The sequence below is a fragment of the Diorhabda sublineata genome, chromosome 6 (genome assembly GCF_026230105.1).
Source record: "Diorhabda sublineata isolate icDioSubl1.1 chromosome 6, icDioSubl1.1, whole genome shotgun sequence".
NCBI lineage: Eukaryota > Metazoa > Arthropoda > Insecta > Coleoptera > Chrysomelidae > Diorhabda > Diorhabda sublineata.
The window spans coordinates 27,069,998-27,092,516 of NC_079479.1; the positions used below are offsets into that span (position 1 = coordinate 27,069,998).

At 33.4% G+C, this 22,519-nt stretch overlaps 1 protein-coding gene across 1 annotated transcript in view; it reads left to right on the top strand.

Annotated features, from left to right (window-relative positions):
• Positions 1-22,519, top strand: part of LOC130445275 (uncharacterized) — a 136,750-nt gene that overhangs the window by 11,232 nt on the left and 102,999 nt on the right. Inside the window, exons 3-7 of the mRNA XM_056780837.1 lie at positions 3,939-4,006; positions 10,190-10,402; positions 13,836-14,162; positions 16,149-16,312; positions 19,223-19,488. Of these exons, the coding sequence (XP_056636815.1) occupies positions 3,939-4,006; positions 10,190-10,402; positions 13,836-14,162; positions 16,149-16,312; positions 19,223-19,488 (1,038 nt within the window). The remainder of the gene's footprint in view (positions 1-3,938; positions 4,007-10,189; positions 10,403-13,835; positions 14,163-16,148; positions 16,313-19,222; positions 19,489-22,519) is intronic.

Genomic DNA, 22,519 nt, shown 5'->3' on the forward strand with positions numbered 1-22,519 from the left:
AAGATATATGCAATACTCAAGGTGTTACGAGAAAGGAAATCGACATTAAATGCAAGTGAACAGAGTATATTACCAGAACACAATATAATACCGATACTCAAATGGAAACTACAAGTATCAAAGAGTTGGATAACAACGTAGATGGATAGATGATTTAATATGTGAAACAGAAGGTGGTAAATAAGAAAAATAAACTTGAGATAGAGAACATGGAGAAAGCTTACATCTAAAAATAGATAAAGGCAGCTAAGAAAGAAAAAAATTGGATGTTGAACACACTGTTTATGCTACCGCTGCATTAATTCTTGTAATTACGTTTTCTGATACGTGTTTCGATAACAAAGATCTCGTATTCGGAGACTGAATGTGAACTCAAACATTCCAGGGGAAAATTTCAAATTTATTGCCCACGATATTTTCGATTGCGAAAGTCTCTTTTTTTCCGCTTCCGAATCGAAACTCGAGACGATACAAATTTTTTTTGCTAGACAAGACATTCAAAGACTCTCGTCTCAAATCTCGCCCGTGAATCTCGCAAAAGAAAAACAAATCATTTTTAAGAGATTTATGACAACTGTAAAGTAATTTGAAAAAGTCCGTTTCAAAGGTAAACTTTATGAAAGGCCATTTCGAGTTGAGATTTCATTCCAAAACCCGTTACCACACTTTATTGTTTGCTAGTTGAATAAGGGAAGTAAAATCTCCCGCCGAAGAGGTTTTCCTGCTGGAATTGTTTTTCTCGGAAAGAAATTTATTAGTGGGAAAATTTGGTATAAACAGGTAGATCAAGTTAATAGGTTTTCGTTTATCTTTATTCTCTGAAGACGATAACCTGGTAGTAATAGTATAAACAATATAAGTGTAGGTATATCAATCTTGCAATCAAATGTGATTTCGGGTCAGCACGTGAGTCATGCAAAATAGAAAAACGTGGTAATATCTGAATTATCGACTAAAAAGAAAAAGGCTGAAACTTAAATGAAATATTGCTCATCCAGAATGTGAGATAAAGCAAGATATTGACTGAAACATGGATTAGAAAAGGGTGATCTTGTTAAACCAATGAAAATATGCATCTAGTAGCAAACTCTCTGCGACAAGTTGAAAGGGTACCTGGTCTACATGAAAATTGACTTTCACACCATTCTTGACGACTCCTATGTAAAATGACCTCTTGAATAGAAATATGACCTCAGTTTTCACTTCACTACGCTGGCGCTCTCAATACCACACGCGCAAAGGTTCGCAGAGGAATTTACGACAAGCTCAAACTTGAATCGCTCTCCTCGATATAATAGTACGTTGCTTAGATTAGTACATCTATAGACTTGTCGACGTTTTAAGCGTGAATTCTGTATTTATGAATTGTTTATTTGTGTAAAACAATGAAAATACTTCTACTCTGGATTTTTTCCAAGTGCATAAGTGAGATTTGTGGTTAATATCGGGTATTCCCGATGGCTTCTGCTATAATTGCGGGAAATTTACTTTAAATTCGCAGCTCTCCTCTTCTTAAAACAGCTTATAAATTTTACTCTCATTGACAAGTTGGCGACCAGGACAAAACTTAGGCTCCATCAGTTTGCTGTACGACTTGTTACAGTAGTTTAACCGAATTGATCACAGATGTCCGTGAATCAATGCAATTTGCTTTGTCTATGGTTTGGCGTGAACTTTGCTGTCATCTTACAGATTGTTAATTTTATATAATTTCCACCGTCGGGTTTCTGAGCAAAAGTAAGCATACAATTCAGTATCCCAATGTTCCTTCAGCTCGAAGACCTGTTTCGCAAAACTAGTCTTTTCCAATCCTTGTGCCCCCACAAATTTATACTCTAAAGACAAAAATGGATTTGGAAGACTTTAAGTTACAACCTGGAGCATCTGATGATATTTACACCGATGATGAAGAGAGCTAATCGAATTTCTCGGCAATCTCACCTTATTGGTCTCGTCGTAAATTTGAAGTTACCTAAATCCCAACTAAAGATGCCATGTGACCCAGACAAATGTAGACTCTTTAAGATTCGTTGAAGACAAGATTGAAAGTTGTCTTGTTGGCAAATGGGAACGACTTACTAATTTCAGTTGCATACACTGTTGACATGAAAATATCAGCTGAATGCTTGATAAAATTAGATATCATGATTATAAATGGAAATTTTGCGTTAACTTAAAAGTTACTGCTCTAGCCACGGGTCTGCAATCAGAATTCACAAAATATTGCTGCTTCCTTTGTGACAGCCGAGCAGGAGATAAACATTACAACGTACGGAACTGGGCTTCACGAGAAAATTTTACCCCTGGTCATAAAAATGTCGCCCAAGATCCTTTGGACCATAAGGAAAATATTTATTTGCCAATTTTGGATATCAAACTTGAATTCATGAAGCAGTTTGTGAAAGCAATGGATAAGATATATGACGCATTTGAATTTTTGAAAACTACTCGTAAATTTCGTGTTTAAATCAAGAAAGAGGTTTTGTGGTTCTTCAAATTAGATAACTTTTCCATTCGACATTTATTGAATAGCAGAATCAAAAAGAAAAACGTGCTTGGCTTGCATTCCAAAACGAGTTTAAGAACTTTTTGGGTGATTACAAAAGTGACGATAATGTCGTTCACGTCCAGGAATTTCTGTTAGAGTGCAAGGCCATGGGATATAACATGTCATTTCAAGTACACTTCCTTCACTTGCACCTGGACATTATCGCTAAAAATTTAGGAGTAGTCTCAGATGACCACGAGGAACGGTTCCATCAAGACATCGCTAAAATGGAGAACAGATTTTCAAGGAAATGGAATGGAAACCTGTTGGAGAAGTACTGTTGGTTTTTGGGATGAGGCAGCAGCTATATCTCTGAGGGTCTCCTTCGAAACAGTGGTTGATAAAAAACGGCAGTTATATTTGGATTCAGGATGTAATTTTATGCGAAGTGAATAAGTAATAAAAGTATCTATGATATTGATCTAAGGTCAAATATCTAATATATACGATCTCCATCTCTATTAAATATGCAAGTATCATACGGACAAATGTAGAAAGTCGTACGAGTCATCCTAACCCAAATAATAAATAATGTCGGGATATCTATCTATCCCGAACAATGAATAGCGGCACACTCAGAGATCATAAATTAACTACACTTACTATTGTGTGTTTCATTGGAAGATAGTTCTATCTTGACAACAGGGACTAAAAGAACATGACGCAGCTCTATAATGTGGAATGAGGTGAAAAAGCTAAGCTGTTTCACGAATGAATTGTAAGATATTTTGTAACTAGTATATAATGACTGAAGTTATACATTTAAGTTTGACTTGCTGGAACCGTTGATTTTATTCATACCGACACACCATTTGCACTACCACTAGTCCAACAGTACATTAAAATATAATAAAAAATAAGACGTTTTTTTCGGCATAACTGGACATGTCACCGTTCCATTAGAGCAAGGTAGATTGATCAATTCTGAATGGTACACCAGAATTTATTTGCCATAAGTGCTCAAAAAATTATCGAAATCAATCGCAGAAGACGAATCATTCTCTACCACGACAATGCTCTCACACATCAGTTTGAACAAAAACGTTTTTGAACTACGCCGTATTCTTGTTTGGAGTCTAAAGATTTCTTCTTATTCCCGCAGATCAAAAATAAATTGCGGGGTCATCGTTTTTCTACACCCGAAGAAGCCGTTGATGCGTTCAAATCAGAAAAAGGAAAAAGAATGGCGAAATACAACATAATATAAAAAGTTTTGGACATTGGAATTTTTGTAACAGCTAAAATTCTTCAATTATCCACTCTACAGTACAATTATTAATAATTTTAAATTTAGATAGAGATAATTTAATTGTAAGTGACCATTATCATTTACTTCAATATACTTAATTAGAAAGAACGTATTTGACTGTCACGTTCAAATTTTTTTCAGGTTGGAATATTCCCCCAACAGAGATCCTTTCGTGACCAAACTGATTTATGTGATTCCCATCAGGCAAGGTTAGTTTGATATTCATTATTTGATCCATAATTATTAGAGAAACTAGTTCAGTAGAAGATAACATCAAATAACTTTTGAATAGCAGTTGTATTTTCGATGTATAGTGTACTAATTTAGAATTGGGAAACAAAACATTGGATGTGAACATAATGTTGATTAAAGAATGTCATTACACATCAAGTTAAAACAATTCGTAAAAAATCTAGATGGAAGATCTGAAGCTTTAATAATTTAATTTCCAAAGTTGTCAGTAGCAAAAGCTAAAGCTGCAGTATTGTTGGTCCAAAATTAAAAAAGTTTCCGCTAGATTTCCCAAAAAGTTGAAAATTATCGAATTGACATGTTGGAAGATTCTTGAACTATGGACTGTAGAATGTATTTCAAAGTACATGCTCATTTATATAAATTCAAAAACAACATGGGAAGCATTCAGAAGAACAAAGAGAACGTTCTTAGAAGAAGTTCTTATGAATGTGAAAGAAAATGCAGTAGGGTAAATTTTTTTCCACTATTTTGTAATATGTTATGATATAAAAAGCTGAAGAAAAAACATACCCACATAAATTGCTTTGTTTTAATTTTTTTATAAACAAAAATTTAAACTATGAATTTTCTACAATTTTGGTCAACCTTTCTCCTGAATATAAAAGCAAACTATATATATATATTTTTTGCTCAAATTATCTATCATCTATCGTTTCTTCATACTCTATTATCAAAGTAGAAATTCAAGTTGACCTATGTTATTGGCACCATATTCATTCCTAGTAAATGATTTGTTGGTCAACCACCTTTTTGTCTGCAGGTGAAGGTATCAATTGGAGCAAAATTTTTGACTCCAAGCTGTTAAATGTTGTAGATTTCTTTCAATTGAAAAATTGATATTGATAGATGATAGAATATTTTAAAATATTAGTGGCAACTGGTTTTATCCCGTCTGTGTGTGATTTAATTTCATTATAATCAGTTCAATAATGAAGACCTTTATTGAGAACTTTCAATACTTCCCATTTTAAAAATATATTGAATTTGTAGTTATTTCATCTACTTCCGAATCAACTTCTTTTACATGCTCTATCTTGAATAGCTGTTTATATATAGTTTCTATCTATCATTTCTTTTGATCACTTTAACATAACTAAAATTATAATTTGTTTTGGTTTTGGACTATTTATCGAAACCTAAAAATCTCTTATTCTTGATTCTTATCGTTTCCATCAAATACTCTATAAATTTGTCATTACGTACTATCAACAATAAAGTTCATTTAACACTAATATAGACGAGTCTGGTATGCTGAAAGTTTGCTTACAAGCTGATTTCAGTAGATCAATACAACCCTAAACTTCTGTAACATTAATATTACTGGCGTCTCTTTGATGGATGACAAAGAAAAGTAATTAATATCAATTATAAATTCACATCCCTCACAAGTTTCCTCTAAACTATTAAAAAGAATAATTTTATGCTTAAAATGAATAGATTAACCTCACCAACATTATATTAGACTTGTTTCGGTAGCCATGTTAGCCTTTAGCCATCAAATTTATAGTATTATTCTATATAAATGTAATCTGATTCCACCATAAATTATTTAGTTTAGAGAATCGATATCAGTGTTGGAAAAATTTTATCCACAGAAATGTAAATGTAAAATTCTAAAAAGTTATAATAAATTAGAGTTCCGTACAAGATTAGCTCACTTTTGTTAATAATTATCGATTACTGCTAGGAAGAAAATATGATGGATGCCGCGTTTGCACATAATGAAACAAAACAGAGTCGTGCAGTTGTTTCCCTCGAGTGTTTGGCAATGTTTCAAAGATATAAAGCCAAATTTCAGCGCCGTTCCATAACCATGGATGGGAATGGGGGGCCATTACTTCACACCCGGAACAAAAGAACAATCAAAACAATGGAGAACCGACTTCAAAGAAGATAAAGATCGTGCAAGGTCATGGCATTGGTTTTTTGGAATGCGAGTGGGGTAATTCTTGCAAAAACTTACCAACAATGCAACTGGAAATCATAATTTATTGAAACAAATGTATGGCAATGAGTTTTTGTCGCGTCCACGTGTTATTGAGTTTTTAAGATAGTCGGGAAAATGATTCACGTTCAGGTCATCTTTTCATGTAAAAAACGGATGAAAATCGATAATCTTCAATCTGACCGTCGGTTAAATAATCTTGCGATTACCGAATTTCTAGGAAGTGACGAAAAATGTTTGCGGCATATTTACATTAAAATTTTACCACGCGAAATGGGTGTACATAACTCGTGCCTTTTTCCGCAGTGTGCCTCAAGAGGTCTAGCCAAGTATAACATTCCAGTATTAGATCACCTACATTATTCACCATACCTCGAATCTACATTAAAAGGAACAAGCTTTGAGGCAGGGGCTCTGAAGGCACTGAGAGAAAAACACTTCCTGCACTATTTCGATCAATGAAAGATTCGCATGGAGCGTTGTAGCGATAGAGGAGGGGTATAGAATAAGGATGATAATGAATAAATCTACATAACCACCAGTCTCGTTACTTAATAACATACCTCGTATCATGGTAAAAAAGACGAAATAATTTTGTATAAAAACAAACATCCAATTAGTAGTAAAATTCATAGTAAAAAAGTGGAGGGATACATCAATTGGATGGATCTGGGATTAACAAAACTTTGACTGGGTTTTCTTGAAGAATTGATCGAATGTTCAAAATAGTCTCCTGGAAAACGTCGTTGATTATGTGTTCTATATGTGCTGCTACTTAGACGTGGGTTTAACACAGATCCTATTTAATAGTTGAAATTGCATTGCACAAGACTTGATCCATTTACAACTGTGTTATGTTTGATGACTAGTTATGTGGACCAAAGTTGGCATGGCAGATTTAAAATATTTTCATAGTAAATTATAGTTTGAAAAAAATTACACTTTCATCAATAATGCAACTGAATCGTAAAAATATCTAATCTTGAGATTTATTCAATGAATATGACTTCCCAATCTATTATTTCCTTCTATTCCCATTTTGTTAATAAGCTCGAAATGGCTATCTACGGTAAGATAGACGATAGTGTTTCTCGGTGGGTCTCTTATGTAGGTGACTGAAATATAAATGCGATACATGTCTGTAGGATAGCTTAACTGGTAATCTCCCAGCGCGTGAACAATAGATCTGAATTCGATTCCTATTTCGGGTCGTCCGATTTTTATTTGATTTTGATTTTTATTTGATATTTATTTGATTCGCTCAAAATAGTGATATCGAAATTAAAGACTTGATGTCATTTCTTATCATTACTACTAGTTCCAGTCAGAAACACACAGATGCTTGCATCTAGATTTTGTAAGACCCCCTATGTAGTTCACCTATGAGGTCTATCTTTCTTACTCTCAAGAAATTCACGTATCCGTATTGTAATGTTTCTTGCTCATACAGTATAACAATATGTTATGTTGGATAGATACTTTTTTTATGCTTGTTAGGAGTAACTGACCCTCATAAGAGGTTATAACCTGATTCACCACTATCAATTAATCATCAAATATCAACTTCAACCGATACACAACAAATAATAATTCTACCTGATAACGGACACAACTACTGATAGAGCTGCTCTAGAGGTCACCCTGTTGCGACAAGACCAGAGTCTGCGAGAAATGGATAGTGCGCTGAACATGAGTCAGTCTGCTGTTTTTATTGATTACCGTCGTTAGCAAGAGACTGGTAACTTTTATCGAAGATGCGGTTCCGGAAAATAAGTGCACATCCGAGAGAGATGACTAAATCATTATCAGCTGAAAATTCGGGCTCTGGCTGGTTTTCAAGCCGAAGAAGAGCTCAAAGAAACGCTTATATTGGCTGTGAGTGGTTGAACAGTTAGAAAAAAATTCAAGGCTGCTAAACTTGAACTAAAATGGCCAAATACTGGCCCCGAATTTTCTCAGACGTAAACAGAGTGTGCCTGCATGGTAGCGATGTAAGAGGACGAGTCTATAGAAGAGCTACGATTGGTATAGTAATGCATAAAAACAAAGAAGGCTTTTAAAGAAGGCTCCTAAATGGTTTGAGCGGGCATTTCAATGGAAGTAAAAATCGAGTTGGTTTCTATTGCAACTGGCGGTTGAGCGAGGCATTTACGACGAACCGAAACAAAGAAGAAATTTTAGTGGATACCAATGCTGGTTTCATTGGGATAAGCTTCATTCTAATGCAGGACAATGCCCGTCCACATACTGCAGGTTCCGTACGCCAATATTTACAGGATATCGAAATTGGCTGACTAAATATTGATAGTTTAATTTTGAATAAGTTATTATTTTGACTAATTCAAGTTTGTATTTTCTTTATTGTTAATTATAACCTTTCTCCATTGTTCAAGATTCTTTTTCGTGCGATATTTTTCTTTAACAAAAAATTTCACAATAACAACATAGACCACTAATTATAAACTTCTAGATGCTGAAATCAGGAAAAGAATGGAGACTATAGAATTTTTGCTAAAGTCGTTTGATCGTGAGCGTGCGACTTCAGTCGATTTTTTTTTCTCACGAGTGAATTCAGATATCAGTTCATAAGAGTTTGACGGAAAAATTAGGAATATTTTGTAACGTTTTCGAATATTTTTCATGACTGTGAGGTACTCTAATTCATAAATATTTATTATTAATTTCACTCTCACAACTTAATAAGTGTTACATAATTGCCAGACGAGTTTTTGTTTGACAAAGTAATCATCGTTTGTTGACTTTCCATCTACCCACGATTATATTACCAATCAATTCCGAAGCTTTCAAATGGATTTGGTAATATTTCATGGTGATTTCATCTAGACAAGAAAAATAATCACATATTTATATGAAAATCGATAGGTTACCTGACAATTATTAACTGGATTGGTCATCTATAAAAGCAATACTGTTATTATTGGATGATGTGATTTGTTTGATACCATATCTATGATTTTCTATAGTGTATACATCCATAATAAGAAATATTCTAGTATAAAAGGAAATATAATATAGCCAAGTAACAGGAAATTTCAGTACATCCTAAAACTGCTATATATTATTATAGAACTAAGACTAATCATAATAGATTTCGTTCCCAGATGTTAAAACTAATATAAGTTTCATCGTAAACCAGAGAGAAGGCGTGTTATTTTTTATTATTAGATATAGAAGAATCTGAATATTGATGTAGTATACAGTGGATACTGAAATACGAATTCTAATAAAAATTTTCCCACTTTAGGAGAGTGTTTTGGGATGTCTCATTTCAAATTTCTTTTGCTGTAATACGAGGGTTTCTACTTGAATTTTGATATAGACTCAAACAAATATGTATAATTGGATATGGCTTTATTATTTTTCAAAATAATCACTACACTTTTACATGCGTTTAAACCAATTGTCGAACCGAGTGAGGTTCGTCCAAAACATGTGATTTGACTCATCAACCGCTTCTTCAGGTACAGAAAAACGTTAACCTCGAAATTTATTTTCAATCTGCGGCAATAAGAAGTAATTATTGGATGCCAAACAAGGACTGTACGCCGAATGACCCATCAATTCGATGTTTAGACTATTCAAAAACGTCTTCGTTTAAACTGATGTGTGAGAGCTCGCATTGTCGTGGTGACATTTTCAGTCATCTTGAAAAAAACAAGCAACCATTTACATCGTGCGCGACCATTTTTTGGGTTATTTTCAAAATATGCGGTATCTATCGCGAACAAATCTTTTTGACTGCCAAATTTTTATACAATATTGATAGTATGTAAATGGAACTATTGCCCAAGTATACCTCAATCTCACGGTATGTCACATGATGGTCTTGCGTCGATGTTTTCTGGCACAAAAACCAATTTTGAACCACCTTCATCATTCAAGTGCGACCAGGATTGAATTCGGAAAACGAAAAACACTCGAGATGGTGTTTTATCATAAAAAGCGAGCTGAACGGAGACATCCATCATTAATTCTTTTTATTTGAAACACCAAAAAAAATTGATATTTTCATTGGATGTATTCCACTTATTCATCTAAGTATAATTCATCATTTTATGATTGGAATGTTAGTTCTCATACATTTTTTCCCACCCACATTGAAACCGACTATTTTCTATTTAATGATACGAGTACTATTTTCATACCTTAATTGTATACCTATAATTTACAGAGTGTCAATTGCAACTCACAAAAAACGAAGCTGAGCTATCGAATCACGATCTTCCACATATGTCTACCGACTGTCAAGTATGGTTTCCTTCGCAGAATAGTCACGGATATGGTATCATTGTAGAGTTAACCCGACTCAACGTGCCTTGTACAAGAGGATATATCCATTTCTCAGGTCTGAACAATAGTGAGCGAGCTCTTAACGACACGACAAGTAAGATTTTGAGCTCATTAATTATGCTTCATCTGCATTTTCTTTGCGTTCTTCGATTACACAATATCGGGTACAATATTTTAATAGAATAATTTTGTAGCTTTTCATAAAGATCGGCGTTGTACTAACCAATAGGTATCAATTTATGGATACATTATGACCCCGCTACAGAATAGGTTCTATCAAAGTAATGTAAATAATAGGGTCACCTAGGAGAAGTCGGATAGAGAATTGGTTGGGTATTAAATTTAGAAGTTATGTTTTCTTAATAAAAATGAAACATTTATTTCTTACAAATCTAATGTAGTTTTCGTTTTACTTTGACGTTCTCTTTGATTCTTATTCATAAGTGGATAAAGCATCTAAAACACGCTATCTTGCTTTTAAACTCCTGACAAATTTTAGATCATTTGCAATAAATTTGCCCAGAATTTCAGTAGCTGCTGTTTCTTCATCTTTGACGTCTTCCACATTTATCTCATCTAAAATGGGTTTTTTTGCTAATTCCAATATTTCTTCCATTATATAATTCATATAAACAGAGTATCCAATGTTTTCGTTCTTACTCACATCTTGTCAAGTTTTTTTCCATGCTACTTTCAAATATCTTTCTGTTAACTCATTCCAAGAAAGGTTTATGTTTCCAATAAAATTCTCTCATATATTGCTTCTTTTCTCCGTCTGTTTTTTTAAATATCTGCTTGAATGTTCGCTGCAAGTAATAATTTTAAAATTGGATTTAACGCCTTTGTCTATTCATTGAATCGAGGCAGTTGTGTTAGACGACAAGAAAACCACTTTAATTTGAATGCGTGTTGTTTGTTAAATCTGACAAATTTGTTGGGTGGCTTGAAGCATTATCAATTAATAGTAGTGCTCTTTGTTCAAGCTTTTTAATTTCGTAATAACCTTTAACAAACAGGCAGAAATGTTAAGTAAATTAATCCGGGAAAAATCAGAAATCAGAAGAAAAAAATATCAAATTAAATTCTCTGTACTACAAATGACTTAAAACCGTTGCCGTCACCGTCATCGTCATCTTTATGCGACCTGCAACCGATGCCATCCTCACCAACGTCATCTACCTTCCAGTTGAAATAACTCCACTGGGCCGGCAATTCTTACTAGTCTACAGAATGCAACAAATTGTGTTTTCAATATTAATATTTATAATAATTAGTAGTTTTTAGTTATATTTTTGTAGTTTTGTATAAATTTTGTATATTATTATGTTTGTTGGAATAAAATAATTTTGAAAAAATGGGTTGGTATACTTTTTTATATATACGGTCGTAAAAAAAATAATGTTCCTAACTCATGCGTAAAGTGTCTTGTCATGGATTTTTGGAATGGTGAACTAGTAGTGGTTTTAATTTGGAAATCTCAGCTTGAGTTACCACCTAGTAGAAGTATTGAGCGATCCTTTGCAACTAGTGTTCGTGTTTTTTCACGGGATAGAATTGTTCGTTATGGAATTTTTTGCAAAACGGGCCTTATTTCATCAATTTCATCAACAGATCAATGTTGGAGGATAGTTTCCTTGTTGAATTGTTTTTAAGGTCACTGGGGAATCAGCCATCGCTTTCGTATCGCCACTTGTTGCTTCTCCTATAATCTTTATTTTGTAACTATTATTTAGACGTTTAAATCTATCAAATCATCTTCGACTCCCAACGAAGGTTTTACTTATGTGATTTGCTTCAGTATGAATGTAATCAAAAATTCTTTTAGTTTTTTGCATTATGATAGATGGGATTATTGGTATATTGCGTTTAATTTCGTCGTCAATCCATATAAACAGTAGTTTTTCCAATTCTTCCATAATGTTCTTTCTAGAACGGGTAATTATAGTTGCGATGCTTGACGAAGCTGTAGTTGGCGATGACATAATTTTTAGTTATTCTCAAGAACTGTCCTTACTGAGACTGACATTCACCAGATTCTAATCTTCTAATCCATTACATTCTAGTTTTCAGTGAAATGTTTTTCTGGTTGCGTTCTTTCATTGTTTTCATTGAATTTATACTTACTATAATGTCACCAAATGTTTCAAATGGTAAAAATATGTCCGTACAGTACCTCAACCAAACAAGAAAAACAATTACAGTGTTTCGGATATTATATGTACATATTTGGAATGCTAGCGCTGCGCAAAATTTCGGGGAATCCCCAGTTGAGATTAGAGAGAGGTCTTACTGTATATAACTTCACATAAACTAAAACATGAAGTAAAGACCGTCTCATTTCTAGATCATTGAATTACTTTCTTTTTTGATTATCATTTTTATACTGTCTTGAAGCTTATGGTGAAATTTGAGCTTAATATAAGGCAATATACAGAGTGGTCCGCATAACAACCGACACAGCAGAAACGTATAGGTAAGCCCAAAATATGACAACTGTGGGCAATTCACTTTTATACCAAGCTGCATTTCTGAGAAGTTATGGGGCCTCAAAAAAGGGGATTGACCTATTTTGGAGGTTTAATTAGGGGAGGAAGGAAGCTGTAAAGGAAACGTGCAAAAATATCGGAGAAGGTTTCTTAATCGCTGGCTGGTCACAAAAATTTTTCAATATTGAAATTCGCTATCTTTAGATTGTACAGGTTGTCCCTGTAAAAGCTACGGATACAGCCTCCCCTGGCCTTCAGATAGTAGTGTAGAATTATTTATTCCGTCAAACACACTACATAGACATATATTAACATATATAACATATATTAACATATATAACTCAGAAACGACGGGTCGTAAGAAAAAATTTTTGTCACGTCATCTACTCTTTACTACTATATAAGTAACAGTAACATCAATTTTTTGTGTACCATTAAAAACCAAAACACATTTTTCGACATCTCTGCAAAATTTTTGTGTACAATATGAGGAAATTATAGAAATTTTTTCCACCGATACGTATTACTAATAAAAAAAATTTTCAATTTACTTTTTCTGGAGACCCAGTATCACTACGTTCAAAGTATTGCATTTTTCTTCAAATGACCTACGACGCGCATCAATTTTCATAGTATGAGACCTATATATAAATATCAGATTACTGCTTACAACATCTCACTCATTATGATGATTGAGTAACACATTTCTGCTTCTTTTGGTTCAATAAATTTTGGTCTATTCTCTAGAATTGGATGGAAATTCTGATAAAAATGATGAGAAAATACTTGCTATAAATAATTTACCAAGCGTTTCATCGCAATAAGACAAGGCGTATGGGAGATACGACGTGATCCGCTTATTGAGACTTAGTTTATTGAGCTCGCCACCAACCGTATCGAAAACTAAATCACGATTGAAGAAGCAATCCATTAAACTTAACTTGCGATTTAGTTTTTTTTATTCTCAATACAAAAATCGTATCTTGAAAAAACGTTTAAAATCATTATAAATTAGAACTATAATGATTGAAACTTTTTCAGTGCATCCGAGAAATGATAAACAAACTATTCTCTGCGGAAAACTAGAAGAACTGTCCGAAGTTGATCGGCATGTATACTTTCCAGCTTCTTCAGTTTTATCGTCAACTCAATTTTCACACACAAGACCAACTATGCATTTGAAAGGGAAACCAATTTTTTCTATTTTATACCGCTTAGTCGATTACTGCTATAATGTTACTTTCTTCGCCCGAAATGGTTCTTTCGAGCTTCAACCTAAAGAACAGCTGCAATGTAGCTTCAAAATACATCTTCCTTATGGAAACAGAGTTGCTTTGAACTTATGGCCAGGAAACACTGCACATACAGGTGGGTAGTAGTAATATTGATTTCTTTGATTTTTATTCACGTTCATTCACAACATTACTTTATGTTTATCATCGTAATCAATTTTTATCAAAATATATTTGTCATGGCATTCCGTTCATGTAGAGATCACTTTAAAAGTCCGAATTCGGAACGGATCGTGTAGAACAACTAGCACTCATTAAATACTAGCATTCGAAAGAGTTCACTTTTAGCAAGAGTTATCTTCATTCAAATAGATGAAGATAATGGAATATTTTTATCATGCTCTACAATGCCGAACCAAGATGAAAATATTTTCCTCTTGACGATAACCACGAATACTAACAGATGTATATAAGTAATCTCGTAAATATATTTTCAGTCTTCTAAGCAAAATAGATAAAACTCAGATGTATCCATCACTATTATGTGAAGACCAAAATGCAAAGTAAGGAGTGAACCTAACCTAACCTAACTAAGAACTATTGAGTAATAACTACGGATTTCTGTTTCCCTTTTCAAATTTCCAAAATTCCCATATATATTTATTTTATGAAATTGTTTCAGTTGATACACCCTAATTCTTCTATACTTATCGGTGAGTATGCCAATCATCGAAAAACCTTCAATTCTAATAGCGGTTGAACAAAGAAAATATAAAACAGCTTCCGTCTATATCCTTAAAAGAATATTTGGGAAACATCTAAATTTTATTTGATATGACAAGTGATATTTCCGCTTAAATCTCTTGGATTTCACTATCGGCCGGAAATCACGCGAAAATTTTTCAATCTAAATAGGACTGCACGGGGCTATAGATAGCCTATAGCGCCTCAAAGCACCTCACTGATACCTCAAAGCACCTCACTGATACCTCAAAGCGACTGTAGAAAAACTTACTGGCTAGTAGATGCCTAAGGTAACGTGAATTTTTTCGCAAATTGTGGCATTAATATTTATAAACTTTTTGGCACCAAAAAATTCAATACCACATGTGATATTCGCGTGCAAATCTAAATCGATTGTCTTTATGAGTAGTATTAGAATAGATTAGCTAAGACTGGAGGGATCTTTCATCCGTTGTGTAGATATACGAGGTCTAGCTATTAAATAACGAGACTGGTTACGAAGCAGTGCTTGAAGTCTTCTTTAGTGAGCGCCTTTAGGAGCTCTGCCGTTTTTTGCTTCACCGCTTCCATCGACTCAAATCGGATCCATTTCAAAGCAGATCTTTTTCTAACTTTTCTAACCTATCAAGGAAATATGAGCATACCAGTTGACGCAAGACCTTTTGGTCAGATTTTTTGGCACCAACGTCGCACAGACTTTTGTCATATGTAATTCCTCGTGTAAAATTTTTCTAGCCGTTTCTTTATCGGAGTTTATAGCTTCGGCAATCATCCGGATCATTCGACGATCCGCACGCACAATTTGTTAGATTTTGGTCATTGTTTCCGGAGTTAAAACGGTCACAGGATGACCTGGGCGCTGATCATCTTCAGTGCTCCCTCGGCTCTCGATAAAGCGCTTACACTACTCAAAAACAGGCGCACGATATAGAGAATTGTTTTCATAGGCCTCTTGCAACAATTTATAGCACTCAGTTAGAGTTTTTTTCAATTTATCGAGAAATTTGAGATTGATACTTTGCTCCTGTTGTTCGTCACACATAGTTTTCGGCACGTTCGTTTCAAACTGCTACTGCACAAATACTATAATAGTGACGGAAACGTGTTTTGGGGCGTGCATACACAAGGTATCTAGATACCCAACGCACTACTCGTTTTTTCCCTACCTGTTTAGTGCGCCCTCTAGGCGCATAGTCTCGCTATTTAATGGCCACACCTCGTACATAAATTTTTCAAAATATAGATACATCTACAACTTATTTGAATGTATTGTTTATCTTCTCGAGTACATAATTTTGGAATGTATAGTTGTAATATTTATACAAAAGAATTTTTCATTTTTAACTGATTCCATTACCGATTTATTAATCTATTACAGGTTTTTCTAATACAGCTATCAACTTCCAAGATATAAAGAATGACCAAGAGAAGTGTGACGGGCTGCTCATTCAGCTTCAGGATGGTAACTCTTTCTGGACACATTGTACTAAGCCAGGAGATGAACAGAGACAAATTGAAATTGTTTCAAGGGAAAATAAAGTGGTAAGTATCAATCCGATTCAGTGTCTAGACTAGACAATCTAAATCAAACCTATAAACATTGATTTTTCAATTAATTCTGAAATCAACGATTTACATTGCTTTTCATTATGTGTGCCCTCACCTACATATAACAAAACAATGAGTAAATAAAGCTGGCATCTGAATAGTAATGATCCCAAGTCAAGCTATAATTCAAAAACAAATTGTTAGAATCCACCCAGAGGCTGTAAAGAAAATGAAATACAAACTTCGTTCAGATTTTGTTCGTTCCCTAATTTTGCCGGTGTGTTTCGTATAAAATAATATTAGCTTGTCCTTTTTGGGGATAGAAGTAACACTTTTACGACTCAGCTGTAGATTTATATATACATAAGTCACAAAAGTATGTTTAACTAATATTTCTCCTACTAATTTGAATAAATTTTAATGAAGAATTTAATAGAACTAGAAAATTTTCCAAATAAAATTATTATTGTTAAGATGTTGAGTTATTATTTGACAAGTGAGTTGTATCATGACCATATAATACATGCTATGTTTTTAAACTATACAGAAGATGTGGAGTCATATAGACCTATAAGTTTGGTCTAATTCCTATAATGAGCAATATATTATAAGATTCTATTTGTCAAAAAAATGCAACCAATCATTAACCAAAAAAATATGATACCAATTCAGGAATTGAACAAGTTGATCGATGTGCTGCATCGTTTCTCGACATCACGAAGGCATTTGACAAAGTATGATGGCGTTTTTATTAAAATAACTCCTCCCTCAAAGATCGTTATTATCTTGTTTAATACCTTGATAAAGGAACACCACTGTTCAAAATAAACTCCGGAAATTTTTCAAGGCAATGTTATGAAACCGCTACTTTACCTCGTCTTCATGATTGACTACTAAATAACAATGACATAGTATCAGCCATATTTGCAGATCACACCGCCATATTAGCATCACATGAAAATGCATTACACTACAAATTCACATCGATAAGACAAAAAACTGGTTGATGACATGGCAAATTGAAGCGAGTGAATTGTAATCTGTTCACTATAAATATAAATGTCCTGAAGTCACTTTGAACAAGAAAATTCTACCATAAGAGATTTAAACTGGCTGATAAGTAGAAAATCTTAATTATATTTAAAAAAAAAGGTATTGATCTAGAAAGCAATTCTCAAGCCCATTTAGAACTACGATGTAGGGATAAGCAGCGAAATTCTGGTCTTGGGAACTTTACGATTTACTCAGTTATTAAAGAAGAGAAATATTGCGAGAATCAAACAGCACGTTAAGCTCCAGGAAAACCGACATTTCAAATAGAAAATCATTTTACTGAAAGACTTCGAAAAAAGTGCGTTGATCTTCAGGAAAAAATTTTCTACAAGTTATTGTCACGGTTAGAGATAATTTCTTAGTTAGTATTAGTACCCCAGAAATAAGTAGACGCCCGCTATGGAAATTTTCAAAAGAAATAGGTTTTGGTTATGATATTAGTTATATCATTATATTATTGTAGCATAGAGAAGAAATTACCTGAAAACTATAAATGAGAAACCGAAGAAGCAATATATTTCATTTAGAGGAAAAATTGCTCAATGAGGGACATAAGACATGTAAATTTTGGCAAGATTAAACTAGTATTATAAGTCAAGACCGACGTTTCTAAAATTTATCTACTGGTTTAGATCTATTAACAGGAAAGGGGCGCTAACTGATAATAGATAGTTCGAACGGTTTTATTGAAAGGGATTTATATACTCTCGAATCTACTCGTACCTGTGACTAACATGAGGACATGAAAGCCGAAGTCCTTGAAGAATGTTTCAAACCAATTGAAGATCTTCCTCGGAACTGTATAATAGTAGAGGATAATGCAAGTTGTCACTCGAGATTTTTATGAAAATTGGCCACAACCAAGTGGTTGAAAAAATATTTGCAGAATTGGCGCAACTCATTCCGTTTCTCTGAGAAAAGGGCAGTGAAATATGCGATAGAACAAGAAGAAGAAGAGAAAAGGTGGAAATTGGACAGTATAACTAATAAAATAATCTAACCTATCATTGTAAATTTTAATTGCGACAGTTCATCTTCTGATTTCAATCCTGATTTGGCTTTGTAATAGTCTAAGATTGCACCGCTTGATCAGGTATCTGTTTTTTGATGAAATTAATTTTAAAGGAATCTTGAGGATGTATGGAATTGATTAAGGATAGGTTGTCATGCAAAAATTAGCCGCGATTACCTTTAATTAATTTTAATGTCATCAATATACTAATATGATTTGCAGGTACATGTATTTCCAGTCAATCTTACAGCATTTGAATGAAAATGATGTCACAAATCAAAATAAAAAAGGTTGCCAGCTCTCAGTCGGCCGCAAAATTAGAGTTGCTAGGTGTAAACCGGTATATTATTGTTAATTAACTGTATTCACCAGTTTTTTTTTTAAAAATTTTCATGCAAAATTAAAGTTTTAAATATATTGATTATGAAAATCCATGGTTGCCAGTGGCACAATGGCCACAAATAGAGGTTGCCATGATTTTTGTGAACGACTCTCGCTCCAGGTATGTGGAAGCGCAAGAGAGAAGCTGCACACATTGTTATTTAATCCATTCCATACATCCTCAAGATTCCTTTAAAATTAATTCCATCAAAATAACAGATACCTGTAAGATCAAGCGGTGGCATCTTAGACTATTTTTACTGGTGAGTTCTCATATTGAAATTATTATTTATGAACGTAACCTTATTCAAAAGTCGAAGTTTGAATCGTTATACCTATATAACTGTAATATAAAAGTATTTTATTTACCTTCATAAAAATAGACTATAATCTATTTAATTTTATATATTTTTTCAGTTAGTGTGTTCCTATTATTGAATACGTTTATCTTTTTCCAGATTTTAAAAGTAACAATCCGAAGATCTTCTGCTAACAGTGGTAACTTTGGACTTAAAATGTCATATCGCGCCGAGCCCGTGGAAAGTGTAGTGGGGGTGTGTGAATTTGGGTGGATAGAACTGAGTCCTTTTTGTATCGGTGGGATGGGGGGACTAAAGTTACCGTGGGCGCAAGCGGAAAGCGAGTGTAATCGAAAAGGTGGACATCTCGTGAGTGTTACCAGTAAAAGGCATCAACAACTATTAGATAATTTGATAATTAACAGGTGAGTTGAAAATTTTTTCATTGAAAAAAAATTGGGTTTTGAAAGTTTATTCATTAATAAAATTCTGAGCATGAGTGAGTAAAGATTATTACTCACGAACAACAATCTACAACTAACAGGAAGAAAAAATAGAATACTCAATTTTTCTTTAAATATAATCAATATTATTTTAAATAGTTATTTAGAGTTACAAATAGCTCTTCTTCGCCTGTCATATTATAAGTAATACTTCTTACGACCGTTGTAAATGTATGGTAAACTTATTTTCAACACGTTTATATTAGCTTCACATGTATTTGGGTTTTTTCCATTGTTTGTAACTTTCCTTTGGACTAAGACCAAGAGGCCTATTTAATAAGAATTAGGTTCCACAGAGGTTTCTAACCTCCGACCTTCGTGTTGGAAATTGAGCATTTTGGAAACGTTATCAACTACACCGTTACGGTTTGATACCAGTTTCGACGAGAGTTGAAAATAATTTTTAAAATAAGTTTTAAACAATAATGAATGAAAAATACTGGTATTATTGTGAAAAAAGCGTAAGGCATTTAGATTTATGTGCTTTAAAAGGGTTTAGTTAGAATATCTCTTCCACGTTCTAAAATGTTTTTATCGATGTAACATTCGTTAACTGCAATTGATTTTCATCCTGCTAGTTTCTTATGGCTATGATGTCACCACCTCCGATCACATAAAATGAATGAGCTATATAAAGATCAGAATCTTTCACTTGCGTCAAAATAGTGCCTAATAATTTTATTCTAATATGGCTTTATTCCATCGAATTGTCAATATTATTCAATTGAGAAGAAGAAGAAGTCATCATTTGTCAATATTTTCTTAGAAATCCATAGATGGATTGTCAATAATCGAAAATATCATAGAGAAATTTAATTCGGAACTTCCGGATAAAAAAGTGAAAACATATTTAAGAAACTTTCTACTTGACCTATTTGCTGGAATTTATAGAAATCTGCCAATTTATTTACACTCTATTTGTGGGATGAATTAATAAATAATGTCTTTTACGTTATTAATTTATTTACACACTATACTATACACTTAACTTATAATGATTAACTCATAAATATCACTTACACAATTTCTGCAATAAGTTTTACAAATTTGTTCTAATCACAACGACTATTTATTTAAAACTGAACAAACTGCGCTACATAAACTTAATTATATACCACAAATAGAATTCTACAAAGTTCTATAACAAAAAGAAGCACAAGAAATAAATAATTAGACTCCTAGAAATTATTTAAAAGAAATCCTGTAATAAACGACTTCTATTATATAAAGTTCATCAAAGACGCGCCATTTATAAAAAACCGATTAAAAGCGCTACGCAAATTCGCCAAATTTTAAAATTCAATTGTAGCTGGACAGGGCCAGTCTATGGACCCATTTCGAGAGCTTGTTCGTAACAGTAATTCGCGTTCAAGCTACACATAAATCGAAACGAACATTCAATGAGCTTTCCACTTTTCAATTCTATTATAGTTAATATAATTTTTTTTCTCATTTGAAAAACACTTGTATGTAACCAAAAATTTTTTACTCCGAACTTCGTACGGAAAGTAATCTGGTATCCACTACATAAGAAGTTACCCACCTCTAATTTAAATATTATATATTAAAAAAATGGATGATTTCCATCCCGAGTCCATTCAGGCGTTCTACCCAACCAATTTGCTTAATTTTTTTTTTCAATGAAAGGTATTGATGCACAGATCAGCCATCAACCATCGAATTTCATCTAATCTTCACCATTCTCAAGCTATACTCAAATGCGATTTCCCCCTGTACATTACTTATGGGAGTAATGAGACTACGTTTTGGTTTAAGAACACTCGCTGAAACACCTTCTTTCTTTTAAGTTTTTGAACACTTAAATCGGTAGAGCTAGGCGCGGACATTCAATGTGGAGTTACGTATTTTTGTAGGTTTTTGGCAATTTTTCTACATTCAAAGATCTATATCTCAGGTTCTAATATAGCTACAGAGTTCGTTCTTTTCTATATAATAATTTCTGATACTTATTTAATGGATTCGATGCGAGCGAAGCCGCGGGTAAAAACTAGTTATATCATAAATGTGAAGAGCTGAATTATTGTCATGGGGTCCAAGTTTATATTGTGACGCATGCTATCTGATGGCGTTGAATATAACTTAATATAATGGAAACTATGACAATAATGGTGGGTGACTTTATTTATTGGATCACCATTAACCTAACCATTAAAATATTATTTCTCGAGAAAGCAGTTGAAGAAGTTATCTAGTAAGTATTTTAGGAGGTTCTACCATGTTTTGGAACAGCGGAAATGTATATATCGGGTGTATTAAATTTGGTGTAAAAACTGTTAACGAGAAAATTATAGATATTCTGTGATAATATTTAAAATGAGCGTATTTAGTTTTTCATTAGAAACTGAATTTTATTACTCTCTCGTTGGTGATAATAAACTATAGTATTAAAAACATTGGCTCGAACAGTCTGTAACTTCTCATATTTCAATGGAAAGGGAACATTTTCCTTTGTTTCGAAAACAAAAAGTTAGTATTTTCACATTAACTGGCAAAAACTCGCGTCAACCTTATAGAATAATTTCAAAGTTTAATTAAATTCAAGCTTATCTCACAATATGCTGACGAATATTATGTTTTTATTTGAGTTTTAGATGGTCGTAATTTCAGATTAGAATACGAGACAATTCAATGAAAACGCACGCACGCCGTTTTATTAGTTTTTCACACGGATGTTTGGGCTGATACATTGACTTGATAAAACTACACTTTCTTCTTAGTCAAAGGCGGCCGTTTTTGCTTGATTTCTTCGCTCAAACGTTGCAATAAGTTCTTATAGTGCAACTCGTGATTTCTCCTTTATTAATATAGTCAATGAAAATTAACTCACGCATATCCCAAAAAACCTTCGCCATGACCTTGCCTTCTTTGGAGTCGATTCTCCCTTTTCAGTTTATTGTTTTGATTGCTCGTTTATTCCGGTGTGAAATTATGT